The 16,035-nt window shown below is 43.8% G+C and overlaps 1 protein-coding gene across 3 annotated transcripts in view; it reads right to left on the bottom strand.

Annotated features, from left to right (window-relative positions):
- DET1 (DET1 partner of COP1 E3 ubiquitin ligase) overlaps window positions 1–11,898 on the bottom strand; it is a 71,068-nt gene extending 59,170 nt beyond the window's left edge. Inside the window, exons 1-2 of one of the 3 annotated variants that reach the window (XM_029574296.1) lie at window positions 11,878–11,898; window positions 3,815–4,917 (exon numbers count right to left, since the gene is read on the bottom strand). In XM_029574296.1, the coding sequence (XP_029430156.1) occupies window positions 3,815–4,897 (1,083 nt within the window). In that variant the 5' untranslated portion in view covers window positions 4,898–4,917; window positions 11,878–11,898. Of the gene's footprint in view, window positions 1–3,814; window positions 4,918–8,180; window positions 8,316–11,877 lie in introns of those variants that run through there. The other 2 variants (XM_029574295.1, XM_029574297.1) reach the window with 2 other exon arrangements.
- Between the last annotated feature and the right edge of the window lie 4,137 nt (window positions 11,899–16,035).

The raw sequence follows: 16,035 nt of genomic DNA, 5'->3' as shown, positions 1-16,035 counted from the left end.
TGAGTTGGGTCCCCTAGGGCCTCTTCGCACTGCATACACAGGGCCATGGCCTCCTCATGCTGTGCAGCTCTAATGTGGCATGTTGGGCAAAGGCTCTGAGCTTTGAGTTTATTTTCAGGTGGTGCCATGGCTTGTGCGCGTACAATACAGTTGTGCGCTCCGGTGTACGAAGTTGCGCGCATAGGTTTGGTGTGTGCGTGCAGAGAGATGTGCGCGCTGTTGTGCGCACAGGTTGAAATCATGCGCCCGGCACAGTAACTGCGTGGCTATGCGCTTCGCTTGTGCGCCCGGTATTTGTGCGCACGGATCGAGACGACGGACAGGGCGGCGGACAGAGCCAAAATGGTGACGGCGACCATGCAGACAATATGTAGACAACCTCGGAGGGTCTCCACGTGGGAGGACCCTCGGATCTGACTGGGGTCTAGCCCTGCTAGGGCAGATCAACCCGGTGGCACTGGTCCCGGCTAGTGACCTTTGTGACTCCTCAAGCTTCGGAGACCAGAGACTTTTAAATAGATTTCTACCTTACCTTGTCTCGGCGCTTCCCGGTCTCATTCCGGGCGGTCTCCGGCTGCGGGGGGAGAGGGAAAATACCTTCACCACCGCACTCGAAGTGGCACCCACTGCCTCTCAGCCTCACCCGATGTCGGGGGCTAGGTCCCCGCCGAGGGTCGGCCGCCGGTCTGAGGCTTACCTCCGAGGGATCGCGGAAATCACCTCGGGAATTCTCAACTGGGGGAGGGACCCAATGGGTGTCACCGCAGGCGAGCGGGGCTCGTCTGTAGAGGTAAGATTTCTTCTTAATTTGGTTTTCTTTGGTAAAATTACTCTAACGCTGTGCAAGCATGCATAAGAGTCCCTAACTGCTACGGAGACGGAAAATACTGAAGAGCTGCACTTCCTGCAGGGGTTTATGTACTGGGGCTGCTATCAGGAGTACACTATAGCCATTGGTCCTGAGTCCATCTGCTACACACTAGGAAATGTTCCTTTGAGGGGTGTGAGAGGGGATCACTTTGCTTGCTTTGTTTTTATTTTTTTCACTTCCCTGTAACCTCTGCTCCCCTCCTTCTCCCATCTTCTCTTCTGTGCTGGCAGGGAGCAGCCCTGGGCTACAGCAGCTCTTCCTGGGCCAGTGGCAGGCATGCAGGAATTTCAAAATCCCGGTTAATAAAAAAAAAAAAAAATGTTTAAAAGAAGGGCACATAAGGAGAGCGTGGCTGCAAGTACAGTGAGGACACAGGAGAACAATTCTCCATTTGGAACTGTATTATTCGACCATCCTCTTCTCAAATATTCTGAGAGACTGGAGACTACAGTTTAATTATTTCTTTGGGACTAAAATAAAAAGATAAAAAGATTAAAACGGTGCATGATTGCTCTCACGATTTACACTCCACCGGACATACATACACCAATGGGTTAATATGGATCCTCTTAATATACTGATATGGTTTTTTTTTTAATTACAAGTGTTAAGGAAGTCCTGGTCAACAAGTCTTGATGAGCTGAAGCTATATTATATATATTTTACTTCTTAGAAGCTTGGTTCAAAGAGTTTTGCAAAAACAGGGGACAAGCAATAAATTAGATTAGATTTGAGCCCAAAGCCCACCCTAGGCCAGGCAGTAGGAGCCAGGTAACATCCCTCCAGTGCTGGACAGGACAAGGCCTTCCCAAGTCCAAATAAAGAGTGCACGGCCACCTATATCAATATGTATGCACGGCCACCTATAGCAATATGTATGCACGGCCACCTATAGCAATATGTATGCTCTCCATGCACCACCACCTTCAGCACTGCAGAGCTTCACTTTTTATACAACTAGGTTTTTTCTATTATGCATGCACTAAATTGGATTTCCTTTACACACATTTCTTAAAAACTGCAAATCTTGAAGTTTAAAAACATATCTAGAGATCCCACTAGGATATGAAATTTGTGTTTATAGTTTCAAGGTAACACTGTTTTCTTTAGCTTTCTGGTCAATCAAAATATGGGATTCTAATCCCAGCATTTTATTTTTGGCCACACCCGCCTTAGGTTAGTAGATGACAAATATTGCATAGATGTGCCATCACAATTATAATGAGATTGGCACTTCTGTCTTAAATCCTGAATAATTTTGTTTTACACATTCATTGTTTTGCCATCAAAGTGCCTTGTTTCTGACAATTATCAGGCAGGACTTTTGTGCCGGCTTTCTGGGGGGAAAAAATGGTTCCGTCAGTGGATTTCAAATAAACACGAGTGAAAAATCCTTCAAAAAAATGTTTTTGAAAAAAAATATGTATTTAAATCCTCACTCGATTTCAAAATTATCCACCATTGGTCAATTCATTCAAAATAATCTTGTATTGTTTACACTAAAATACTGATTATACAACAGCCATAAGCAGTGCTAATTTCAGCATTTCCTTGTCAGGATACAGGCCCTTAACTCTAATAGGCTGTCTCCATCAGAATATACCCTTGCTCAATAGATAACACTCCCACAGTGCAATAACAAATATATGCAAATTGAATTGACTGGATTGGTGCACCTGCTGCACAGCATCGCCAGCCTAAAATGCCAAATACCAGCCCCTGCAACCTGATATATCAAGGAATTCACCTTTTCCAATTTCAATTAAATACAATGAGTAAGACCTACAGCATCCTAAATGTGCAAGGCATCACTAGAATGACATAACTTGAATTGGGTAGGGGTTATGCATTCTTTTTTTTTTTTTTCAGCCCGCTCTCCTGTCTGGGGCTGCCCTGCGCATCTGTCAAGCCTCTACAGTACTCAGCCCACACTATACTGCTTAGCCAACAATACTCGCCAGCCACACATGCATCGCTCTCCACATCTAAAGCCGATTCTCATTCTTAAAAAATATTTGTACACTATTTTGAAGAACCATGGGAGTACAAGGCTTGGTGGGATTACTCTCAGGAATTAAATGTGCCTCACGCACCGTCTTTTCTCCAGGACTCACTCTAGAAAGCTACACCTTAAATCAGGGCTTCCCAAACCTGTCCTGGGCACCCCACTTGCCAGTCGGGTTTTCAGCATGCCAACTATGTGCAACTTCAACAAATCTGAGTGTGAGATGTTGGAACTACTGCTTTCAATCAGCCAGGCTTATTTATATGGTGAAAGCTTTGATTTTCTTCTTTGCACTACTCTCTAATCTTTTCCCTTCCTCCTGTGAAGTAACTACTCATAGTGGGTGGAAGGGAATGAGGGACATGTTCGTTTACAGTTCTACTATGCTTCCTGCAACCTGTCAGAAGTTACTGCTTTGTACGACCACCATTTACCAGGGCAGTTTCTCGGATTCCCTGGGTTAAGCACTATTTACTTTTTAGATCCAGCTTTCCAAGCAGAATTACAAGTCAAAATGTGACTACAGCCACTTAATCACCTCCTATAAAAGAGCTAGGACAATAAGGACGGCCTTCAATGTTGCACCAACTTCTTATGCTGCACTGGTAATTCCACAACAAATATGTGGTATTGAAAGTTCTCTCTCTGAATTTGTCCATGCATAAACTTATTTTAGGTCTTTTGTATTAATTATGCTCCTGCTCTGTATAAACAAAATATTTTGGGGGAAAAATAAGATCTTTATCTATTGTAAATTCATTAACTGCCTCATGAATTAATAACCCTTCCTTCACGTGTGACATCAAAGCCATGTGCACAGCAACATATCTGTATATTGCACTAATTCTATTCCAGCGTAAGGAGTAGAAATCCATGCATTCTAAGAAATTGGGCCTGAGCTTTGTTTACTTATGGGCTTTTGCAAGAGATCACTATACCTGCGAAGGATCTGTAACCCGCAACGTCACCACATCTTCACTTGTATATTTAATAAACAGATGGTTCTTGTCCAGGAGCTGCATCTTCCACATGCGGAGCTGTCTCAACTGGTCAAAATACTGGAAGAACCTCCTCTTTGCCATTGCACTGCCATCCTGTTCTGCCCTCCTCCACAGGTACACAAGAAGTCGATGTTTCAGAGAATTTATGAACGGCTCCTTATATGAATTAGCCATCCCTGTTTGAGCGTCCCGCTGAACCTCAGGATAGACGGCTGACAAAGTCAAAAGGTCATCTTCATAACAGAACCGGCCTATCGTCCGCACATCAATGAAGGTCCCTTCGGGGGTCACCTGGAAAACATGAATGGTTTGCTGCTGCACTGAAAGTACGGCCAAAATGTTCTTATAAAGATATAAGCCTTGGTTGTGAGAGAGAATAACTTTATCACATTTGAATGTCCTCGTATCACAGAGTCTACCGGTATGCAGGTCTATTATGTGCAGAGAGTAATCTTCCAATGGGGATCTTGGATTGGGAGTCACTGACTCGCTGTTGCGATAAACTTCGAAGAAAGGAGGGTGGGGTTCCTCTGGAAGGTAAGCAGCTGAGCCTACAATCACATAACGACAATCGTCCGTAAATAAGCTGCACTCACGGTTCAGGTGCTCTCCATTTGAAGCTACATTGGTGATATGCAGGAGGACAAAAAAACGTTCGAAAAGCCGGCCAAGTATGTTGACAGATCGTTCATCATTTCCATTGGCCAATATTTCACCCTCATAGCCCTGGAGGAGATCCTCTGCAGCCTGACATCCCTGATACTCATAGATTTCCAGGGAAGTCTGGTCAGAAGAAAACGCAATGAAGTATCGTCCATCTGGTGAAAACTTACGCAGGAAGCAAGGCGGTTTCTCCACATTGACCACTGTGAAATTGGGGAACACATTCTGATGAAATATCCGCACCTGATGCCAGTGTGTGCCAGGTTTACCAGAACTGATTCTTCTGCGCTCCAGACGATGGATAACATTCTGATTCTGGATTCTTCGAGGCCGAATGGTAGGGGCATCATGATCCATTATATTACTTCATCTTTCCACTGAAAAAGATGCAAAAGGTCTTTGTAGTAAAAGGAAAAGCACAACAGCAGCAAAATCATAAAGCTACCGCCAAGTACTACTCAGAAGTAAATAAACATCTGGTGTAAAAGTAAGGAAGCTCTCAGTGTTACAGCTCTACAGTATGAAAGTGGAAAAAAAAGATACCGGTACTACATATTTATTTTTCAAGAGCAAGATGTATTTGGAGGTGGAGTATGATTTGAGATGTTTATGCATACTTCCAAGCAAATCAGTTCTCTCTCATTTTGAGAAATGAGAAACCTACAGTTTTTGTGGTTCTCCAAAAGCAAGAATAGGGAAGAGAGGATCAACTGAATGGCACTGCTGGGATCAGGTCATTTGTAGGCTGGAGAAGAATCAGCTGAGAGAGTTTGCTTTTTCAGGATACAGGAAAGGGAGGCTTTCATTTTCCAGGGACTATGGCTAGGGGAGAGCGCCATTTTGTGGCACTTACACCCTCTTTGACACTCTGGGAGAACTCCTTTCAGTTTATTTATTTATTACACTTGTATGCCACACTAACAGCAAGCTGACCAAGGCAGTTTCCTGAGGAACACATCATCTGCCTGGGAACATATCTCTGTACCCTGCTCACCAAATAACTGGCTCCCTTACCACAATGGACCTTATATAGTCTTAAATACAATTCTCTCCCTCACTGGTAGCCAATGTAAAACTCTCAACAGCGACCTAGCACTAATACATCTAGGGCAGCCAAAAATCAATCTGGCTGACATATTTTTCATCATCTGAAGTTTTTGCAAGTTCTTCCCTGTAACTCCCAACAATACTCCATTGTAATAATCAAAGAATGGCATAACTAGTGCCTGTACTATAGTCCAAAACACCCCCTCATTCATTTTATTCCTTATTTTTCGCAATTGCCACAACTTTAAAAATATCCTCCTCACCATCAGGACCATAATGATAAATGGTATAAAGGACCATTTATCATTATAAATCACCCCGGGTTCCAAATTTCATGAATATTATCACATACTTTCATCCCCACCCTTAACTGAAGACTACACTCAGGTGCCCCATACGAGAAAACCATCCACTCTGTTTTCTCCTCATTCAATATCAACTTATTGCATCAAAAGTGGAGTTGGGATGGAGGCATCCTTTGTTTTCATAGTTCAGGAGGAGGATCTTTCAGTTTCCCACACAAGACAAGAGGGTCTTTTGGTTTTGTGACATTTGGAATAGTAGGGACTTTTATTCTGACATACTCAGGGACTACAACTGTGTTTGCAACTAGGGTGGCTCTTTCTTATTATGGATGTGCATGTAGGACAGGGCTTCCCAAACTTTTAGCCAAGGTGCTAAAATGAACTTGAAAATTCACATGACCACAAAGGGCAACCAAAACAAATTAGCAGGGGTGTGATTACTTCCAACAACCATTCCAATCTCAACACACTCTAACTGATCCCCCTTCTCAATCTCCACCCTCTCCAGAGGACATCCTCTTTTAAGCTCCTTCCATTCAGCATACCTACTCTCTCAATCTCTGCCCCTCCAGCAGCTACTCTTACATTCCCGGCTCTTCTATAGCCCACCACCTCTCTCACCCCTTTCAGCCTTCTTCACAACACCCCAAGCCCTTCTTATAATCCCTAACTTATTCTATGTCATCCCCTCCCTCCCACCCCATTTCCTCCCAACTCATCTGCCATTGCCTCTCACACCTCCTAGCTTCACCTCCTCCCCTTCTCACATCCTGAACTGATCCCCTCTCATCCACCAGCTCCTCTTACATCCTCAAGGCAATCTTTCATTCCTTCTCTCTCACCCTCCACAGCTGATCCAACCCTGAAACTCTTCCTGCATCTGATCCCTCCTTTTAAACGACCCCTTCTCTATTTTTTTCTGGCCAAAGTCAGCAGCAACATTTTCCTTTTAGCCTAGGGCCAAAGGTAGAGAACTGGGTAGAGAACCGAGGGCAGACTTTCTTGGGTAGGTTCAGTGGAGAATCCATCTCCACCATCCTGTGCACACTCAGCCCGTCGGTCCCCTCATGGCTGGTCTTAAGTGATCTGTAAGTAGCAGCATCAATAATGAAAGTCAGCATGAGGCCAATAAACCAGTGCAAACTCACAGGCCCTGATCCCTCCTTGGGCTAGGCTTCCTGTTACCATAGAAACTCATGTGAGGGCAGGACCACAGTAGAGCCTGTCAGTGCATGCTGGCTCACAGGCCCCATACTGACTTTCACTACTATTGCTGCCATTTGACTCACTTGTGACCCCCAGCTGATGATTTTGTAACCCCAATTAGGGTCCTGATTCAGTTTGGGAAACCCTCACACAGGGAGAGAAGCTTCCCTTTTAGGATACATTTTAGGAAAAAAATTTGGTGTTTTAAGGGGCCCTGGTAGAGATAGTGGGGTGGGGGTTCTTATGAGGCACATGGGAGTGTGTTTGGTATTGGGTCATTCAGGAACAAAAGTGTTCAGTTTTGAGGCTCCAAAGGTGTCTTTTTTTTTTTTTTTTTTTACAGGGGTCTCTGGATGTCAGATCTGCTTTGCTGTCTGGCACTATTTGTATCTGTGATCTCTCTTCCTCTCTAGTTCTCTGATCTTTCTCTCTCTCTGAAGTTCTCTGGGGTATCTGAGATCTCTTTTGCTCCCACTTCTAGGGGTCTTAACATTTGTGCCCTCTCTTTAGAGATCTCTACAGGGCTTAAGATCTTTCTGGGAGGGTCTTTCTAACTTTAGGCCTCTGGGGATGCAAAAGCTCTCTCTCTCCCTGCAGACCTCCAGAGTTGCCAGAGGTCTTTCTCTCTCTGGTCTCTGGGGGTAGAAGAGACCTCTCTTTTTCTCCCTGCAGATCTCTGGGAGTGCCCAAGGTCTCTCTTTCTCCTGATGCCGATGTCTGTGCACGCTCTCACTGAGGTCTCTCTGTATGGGTCTCCGATAGGGTTACCATTTCACCTCAGGTCAGCCGGACAGACTGCTCTCCTGTCCTTGCTTTGCCCACGGCGTACAAAGATTAGTAATTCGGATTCTCTTAAAGTCAATGGTAAAAAAAAAACAAAAACTACAAATCCGTGCACGCAATGGGCACAAAAAGGAGTGGCCGAGTATGAGGTGAGGCGGCAATCCTAGTGCCCGAGGTCGGGTCGCTCTCTCTGCGCAGGGCCCTGCGGTGCCTGCTGTTAGGGGGCCTCCTCTTTGGCGAGCTCAGAGCTCGCTCGCTGCAGGGAAGGAGGAGGAGGGCTGGGCGCCGGCTTCCCCTACCTTCCTCCCGCCGCTTTGCCCGCTGGCGCTGACATTTGAGGGCGTCCGGGCCTCCACACATGGGCGCCGAGTAAGGGCTGCACGGCTCACGACAACAAATTCGAACCAGGGCGGTAATAACAAACCACCGGAAGCGCGCGGCAGGAAGCGCCCGCGGGAGCCATGGAGACGGGCGAGAGAGGAAGAGAGCGTCCTTCGGCGGGACAGCGACATCTAGTGGCGGGAGGTCTGCAGGGGGCTGCGCTTGTGTCCCAGCAAGCAGAGACCCGCAAAGCTTTTATATTTATATTTGAAGGGAAAAGACAACGATGCGTAATCTCATGGTGGAATGCACTGAAGTGAAAAATCCTGTAGCCGGTAAGAAAGGTCAGGCTAGTTGCTTTCAAAGTGATAATTAGATGGAGAACTCGGATGAGGATATAGCACATGAACAAAGGGGAAAGCCGACAGTCGCTCAGCAGCGCATGGTTCGGAGAGATGTATCTTTAAAGGATACTAATGAGGCATTAGAATTAGGGCATCCCGACAGTGAGGTTCCAATAATTAGAAAAGTAGTCCAAGTGCCTGTAACTAAAAACTCACCTGAGCTAAAAAATTCTAACTTATCCCTATCAATTAAAAAGCAGAATAAAAATACAATCAAAAAACAAACTTTGAAATGTTTGTATGCTAATGCCAGAAGTCTAAGAAGTAAGATGGGAGAATTAGAATGTATAGCAGTAAATGATGACATAGACTTAATTGGCATCTCAGAGACATGGTGGAAAGAGGATAACCAATGGGACAGTGCTATACCGGGGTACAAATTATATCGCAATGACAGAGAGGAGCAGTCGGGAGGAGGTGTGGCGCTTTATGTCCGGGATGGCATAGAGTCCAACAGGATAAACATCCTGCATGAGACTAAATACAAAATTGAATCTTTATGGGTAGAAATCCCTTGTGTATCAGGGAAGACTACAGTGATAGGGGTATACTACCGTCCACCTGGTCAAGATGGTGAGATGGACAGTGAAATGCTAAGAGAAATTAGGGAAGCTAACCAAATTGGTAGTGCAGTAATAATGGGAGACTTCAATTACCCCAATATAGACTGGGTAAATGTATCATCGGGTCACGCTAGAGAGATAACGTTCCTGGATGGAATAAATGATAGCTTTATGGAGCAATTGGTTCAGGAACCGACGAGAGAGGGAGCAATTTTAGATCTAATTCTCAGTGGAGCACAGGACTTGGTGAGAGAGGTAACGGTGGTGGGGCCACTTGGCAATAGTGATCATAATATGATCAAATTTGATTTAATGACTGGAAAAGGAACAGTGTGCAAATCCAAGGCTCTCGTGCTAAACTTTCAAAAGGGAAACTTTGATAAAATGAGAAAAATTGTTAGAAAAAAACTGAAAGGAGCAGCTACAAAAGTAAAAAATGTCCAAGAGGCGTGGTCATTGTTAAAAAATACCATTCTAGAAGCACAGTCCAGATGTATTCCACACATTAAGAAAGGTGGAAAGAAGGCAAAACGATTACCGGCATGGTTAAAAGGGGAGGTGAAAGAAGCTATTTTAGCCAAAAGATCTTCATTCAAAAATTGGAAGAAGGATCCAACAGAAGAAAATAGGATAAAGCATAAACATTGGCAAGTTAAATGTAAGACATTGATAAGACAGGCTAAGAGAGAATTTGAAAAAGAAGTTGGCTGTAGAGGCAAAAACTCACAGTAAAAACTTTTTTAAATATATCCGAAGCAGAAAGCCTGTGAGGGAGTCAGTTGGACCGTTAGATGATCGAGGGGGTTAAAGGGGCACTTAGAGAAGATAAGGCCATCGCGGAAAGATTAAATGATTTCTTTGCTTCGGTGTTTACTGAAGAGGATGTTGGGGAGGGTACCCGTAATGGAGAAGGTTTTCATGGGTAATGATTCAGATGGACTGAATCAAATCACGGTGAACCTAGAAGATGTGGTAGGCCTGATTGACAAACTGAAGAGTAGTAAATCACCTGGACCGGATGGTATATACCCCAGAGTTCTGAAGGAACTAAAAAATGAAATTTCAGACCTATTAGTAAAAATTTGTAACTTATCATTAAAATCATCCATTGTACCTGAAGACTGGAGGATAGCAAATGTAACCCCAATATTTAAAAAGGGCTCCAGGGGCGATCCGGGAAACTACAGACCGGTTAGCCTGACTTCAGTGCCAGGAAAAATAGTGGAAAGTGTTCTAAACATCAAAATCACAGAACATATAGAAAGACATGGTTTAATGGAACAAAGTCAGCATGGCTTTACCCAGGGCAAGTCTTGCCTCACAAATCTGCTTCACTTTTTTGAAGGAGTTAATAAACATGTGGATAAAGGTGAACCGGTAGATATAGTATACTTGGATTTTCAGAAGGCGTTTGACAAAGTTCCTCATGAGAGGCTTCTAGGAAAAGTAAAAAGTCATGGGATAGGTGGTGATGTCCTTTCGTGGATTGCAAACTGGCTAAAAGACAGGAAACAGAGAGTAGGATTAAATGGGCAATTTTCTCAGTGGAAGGGAGTGGACAGTGGAGTGCCTCAGGGATCTGTATTGGGACCCTTACTGTTCAATATATTTATAAATGATCTGGAAAGAAATACGACGAGTGAGATAATCAAATTTGCAGATGACACAAAATTGTGCAGAGTAGTTAAATCACAAGCAGATTGTGATAAATTGCAGGAAGACCTTGTGAGACTGGAAAATTGGGCATCCAAATGGCAGATGAAATTTAATGTGGATAAGTGCAAGGTGATGCATATAGGGAAAAATAACCCATGCTATAATTACACGATGTTGGGTTCCATATTAGGTGCTACAACCCTAGAAAGAGATCTAGGTGTCATAGTGGATAACACATTGAAATCGTCGGTTCAGTGTGCTGCAGCAGTCAAAAAAGCAAACAGAATGTTGGGAATTATTAGAAAAGGAATGATGAATAAAACGGAAAATGTCATAATGCCTCTGTATCGCTCCATGGTGAGACCGCACCTTGAATACTGTGTACAATTCTGGTCGCCGCATCTCAAAAAAGATATAATTGCGATGGAGAAGGTACAGAGAAGGGCTACCAAAATGATAAGGGGAATGGAACAACTCCCCTATGAGGAAAGACTAAAGAGGTTAGGGACTTTTCAGCTTGGAGAAGAGACGACTGAGGGGGGATATGATAGAGGTGTTTAAAATCATGAGAGGTCTAGAACGGGTAGATGTGAATCGGTTATTTACTCTTTCGGATAGTAGAAGGACTAGGGGACACTCCATGAAGTTAGCATGGGGCACATTTAAAACTAATCGGAGAAAGTTCTTTTTTACTCAACGCACAATTAAACTCTGGAATTTGTTGCCAGAGAATTTGGTTTGTGCAGTTAGTATAGCTGTGTTTAAAAAAGGATTGGATAAGTTCTTGGAGGAGAAGTCCATTACCTGCTATTAAGTTCACTTAGAGAATAGCCACTGCCGTTAACAATGGTTACATGGAATAGACTTAGTTTTTGGGTACTTGCCAGGTTCTTATGGCCTGGATTGGCCACTGTTGGAAACAGGATGCTGGGCTTGATGGACCCTTGGTCTGACCCAGTATGGCATTTTCTTATGTTCTTATGTTCTTATGGGATGTTGTGCTGTAAAATAATACGTTGTATTTATTCACGTATTCACACAGACACACTTACTGTATAGTCTTCCAGCCTTGCTAATACACTCCCACTCATAGCCTACACCTAATCACCATGGCTCCACTGTCAGCCCCTCTCCCACAAAATCCCTGCTTAGTCTCTGAGTCCCTGCTCTCTCCCCTATCCGAGGTCCTACTCCCCCAATTCCTGAGTACATGCTCTCCCTCTCAATTCCTCTCCAATTTCTGAGTTCCTATTCTCTCCCAAATCCCACCCAATCCTCCTCTCTCCCCCTCAGTTCTTAGCCATTCCCTGAATCTCCTACTCCCTGCTCAATCTCCAGTCTTCCCCGCCAAACCTCACTCAATCCAGGTCTTCATTCTCTCCCAATCCCTGAGTCCCCACTCTCCTACCAATCCCCACCTAATCCAACCAAACTCTACTCAATCCTTGATTCCTCCTACTTTCCCACCAATCCCTATCCAGGTCCTCCCTCCCCCGAAATCCCTGCCCTCACTCCATTCTGAGTGCACATTTATTTATTTATTTAGAAACTTTTATATACCGGTATTTGTAGGGACATCATACCGGTTCACATAGTAACTGAAAAGATTGGAAAATACATTGCAACAGGGGAATGTAACTGGGCGGGGGGAAGAACAGAAAGGCAGTAGGAAGGATAGGAGAACAAGAAGGTAATAACCAAAACAATTTACAATGAAAGTCTCCTTAATATAAGGAGGTCACCTGAAAGGGGACTGCGAGGGGGAGTGGAAGGAGTTATTCTGTGTAAGCATGGTTGGAAGGTTGTCCCCCAGTCCCCACTTCTCCCCTTCTAATCTCTCCCAATCCCGCTGAGTTTCCAATTCCACTCTGCCCCCCCAAAAAAAAAATAAATTCTGAGTCCTCACTTCTCATCGAGTCTCCATTTTTCCCTCCCCCTCTCAAATTCCTGAGACCCTATTCTCGCCTAGAATCCCCACTTGCTGGAGCTTGGTCCTCTTTATCTCTCTCATGTCCCAGCAGCAGCATACCACAAGCTGCAGCTCTTCCAGCTGCCAGAGCTCCTCCTCCCACGTGGCTCAATGACCCACTGTTTGAACCACACGGAACTCCATACCTATAGAGCCATGCACAGTTCACACAACACATCACTGACCCGTGTGAGGAGGAGCACTAATGCTATTCCCCCATCTTCCTTTTGCCTTGGTTTCTCTTTCTCTTATGGTTCCACGTTCAGCAGCACCCTTTTTGGCTTGGATATGGTTTTATCAGAAGTAAGTCAGAGTCTTGACAGATGAATCTGATTAATTACTTTGACTGCGTGGCCAGAGAGTTGGATCAGGGAAGAGCACTAGATCTAGTGTACTTAGATTTCAGTAAGGCCTTTGACACAGTTCCGCAAGGACGACTTATAAATACATTAAGTGCCCTGGGTATGGGCCCTAGAATGACTAAGTGGGTTAGAAACTGGTTGAGTGGGAGGGGTCAAAGTGTAGTAGTAAACAGAGTTCACCCTGAGGAGGGAGGCATTACTAACGGCGTGCCTCGGAGAGCGGTTCTTGGACTGGTTCTTTTCAACATTTTCAAGAGCTGCATTAGTGAAACATAGAAACATAGAAATGACAGCAGAAGAAGACCAAACGGCCCATCCAGTCTGCCCAGCAAGTTTTGCACTTTTTTTTTTCTCATAGTTAACTGTTACTCTTGACTCTTAGTAACCTTTTGATTTTATTTATTTATTTATTTATTTATTTATTTTTTTTTTTGTTTTATATACCGGCAACCGTTTGCACATCGTGCCGGTTTACAGATAACTTACAACCAAGGATATATAGGCAAAGCCTTTACATGGAACATTGTGTAACATAAACGAAGTAACATAGTAAATAATTAAAAGGTAATATACAATAAATAAGTAAATAAGGAGGGGGAGGGGTGGGGGTATACGAGACAAAGGATAAGGGGGGGGGAATGGTGAGTGGATACATAAGGAGAAGTTATGTACAGGGGTACAAGGAACAATTGATGTGTACACAGGTTATATACAGGGGTAAAAAGGAACAATTAGTGTGTACGCAGGTTATATACAAATTGTGTAAGCGCAGAATGACAATGCTAGAGGTGGGAAAATGTATACGGTTGTGCTGAGTGGCAATTTTTAGGTTTGTAGTTCCTTAGGGGGGGTGGGGTGTAGGGTGTAGGTCTATTTCCCTTCCACCCTCACCATTAATGTAGAGAGCAGTGTTGGAGGTGGGTGTGTGTGTGTGTGTGTGTGTGAGATTCCATTAGAGTTGGCAGCCCTATTGCTGGTTACGTTTGGCTTAAAATGTCCCTAAACATAAGCAACTAACTAAGAAAAAAAAAAGAGTCAAAGACTTGTTTTGCTTTAGATGCCATTTCATAGGCGCCTACATCTAGGGGGCCAATGGACTGAAGTGCACCAGTGATAACACAGCTGCTATAAATAAATGAATGAATAAATAGTCAGTGCATTTTAGCCCGCTAGTTAGCATTACTGTTAGCACAGATGTAGTGCAGCACAATGTAAAATTATATTTAAATGGGCTAATTAGAGAAAGAAATATACTAATCAGTTTATTTAAAATTACCACAGGTTAGCACAATTTGCTTTAACTAACGCATCTGCATTAAGGCTGCCGGTAACCCACAAAATCAACCACACATCCGAGAGATACACACTGATGAGGTTTTTACTATTTTTGGTATATTGTACATTAATTGCACCACTGATGTGGACGTTATAACTGGCTGGATAAGTAGCCCATTTAGTGCATAGCCCCTCCCCCGTTTGTTATGGATCCTTTCTCTTGACTTGTTTGACGCTGGCATTTTGTTTCGTCTTCCTCTGCGTTTAAAGGGATTTCCTTTAGAAATGTCTTGCCTCCTCTTCACTTCGGTCGCTCTCCTTATCCATCTTGGACGAGTCATTTTACCACCGTCCTAACGCAGCTGCCAGTTTTCTCTCGCCTGCTTTCGTGCTGTTTTGTTTTCTGATTGTTTCAAGATTTGCTTGTCTTGATGGGTAAAAATGTCAAATGTGCCACACAGAAACCTAAGATCCGCTAATAAAGCACGACTAACTGTCCCCTCTGTTAAATCAGCGCGCCTCACGCAAGCAAGGGAGAGAGCTCTGTCGCTGGCCGGGCCCGTTCTGTGGAACTCCGTGCCTCGCGAACTTAGATTGCAAAGTAACCTGAAGCTATTGAAAGCCAATCTAAAAACCTGGCTTTTCAAACAAGCTTTTTATAAAGACAGAGAGAAAGACGAAAGCAAGTAATAACGAAGTAAGCACTAAGTAATCATTTTCTTTTCGCAAAATTCATATTAACACCAGACCTGAATCGTTTTTACCAGTTTTTCAACCAACATTTAAGCCTTATTCATCATGTAGCTGTATTATTAAAATTGTTACCGTTCCATGTTGGCACACGTATAACTTGTAATTTATGCCAATTTACCTTGTATACCCTTTGGTGCCTTTATGTAAACCGTTGTGATGGTGCGATAGCTTAACGACGGTATAGAAAAGTTTTAAAATAAATAAAAATAAAAAGATTTAAAAATAATAGGAAAGTCCCAGGTAGTTGTGAATGAAAACAAAAAAAAACCCAAAAGCAAGTGTTGAGATGAAAAATACCTCTGAAGGAAGACGTCTGCCAGCCCCTGACAGCATGGCGCTCTCTCTCTCTCTCTCTCTCTCTCTGGTTTTATGGGTGATTTCCTTCCTGAGTTGGCTTTCAGAGCATGAGGGAATGGGGTGATAGTAACCCTTTGCTCTTAGATGTGCAGACGGGCGATCCGCCCTTTGTAAATGCTAACGCAGTGATTTCTTAAGCACGATGCGTCTACGTCTGCCCGAGCAGGGTCGTTCTAATTCCATTTTGTTTCGTTGGATTTTATTGAATGTATTTGACTGGTTTATGGCCTCCCACTGCCTCAGTAATTTTGAAGAGTTATTGTGGCGGGCTGCTTTTGGCAGGAGCAGCTCTGATTTCATCCTGTGGCACATTACTCTGTGCGGCCTTCTCAAACTAGGGCAGACTCCAATGTTCAGGCATTCCTAGCTTAAGTAAGAATGGAGGGAGTCTTAGTTTGGAGATCCTAAAAGGAGAGGGACTCTAACCTGCACATTTAAGGGGTAAATTTCCAAAGGATTTACCCTCTTAAAAACAGGGTTTTATGTGTTAAATG

This window comes from Rhinatrema bivittatum, chromosome 13, assembly GCF_901001135.1.
Source record: "Rhinatrema bivittatum chromosome 13, aRhiBiv1.1, whole genome shotgun sequence".
NCBI classification, from domain to species: domain Eukaryota; kingdom Metazoa; phylum Chordata; class Amphibia; order Gymnophiona; family Rhinatrematidae; genus Rhinatrema; species Rhinatrema bivittatum.
Note: the sequence above shows the minus strand (reverse complement) of the source record. Positions and strands in the feature narration are given on the sequence as shown.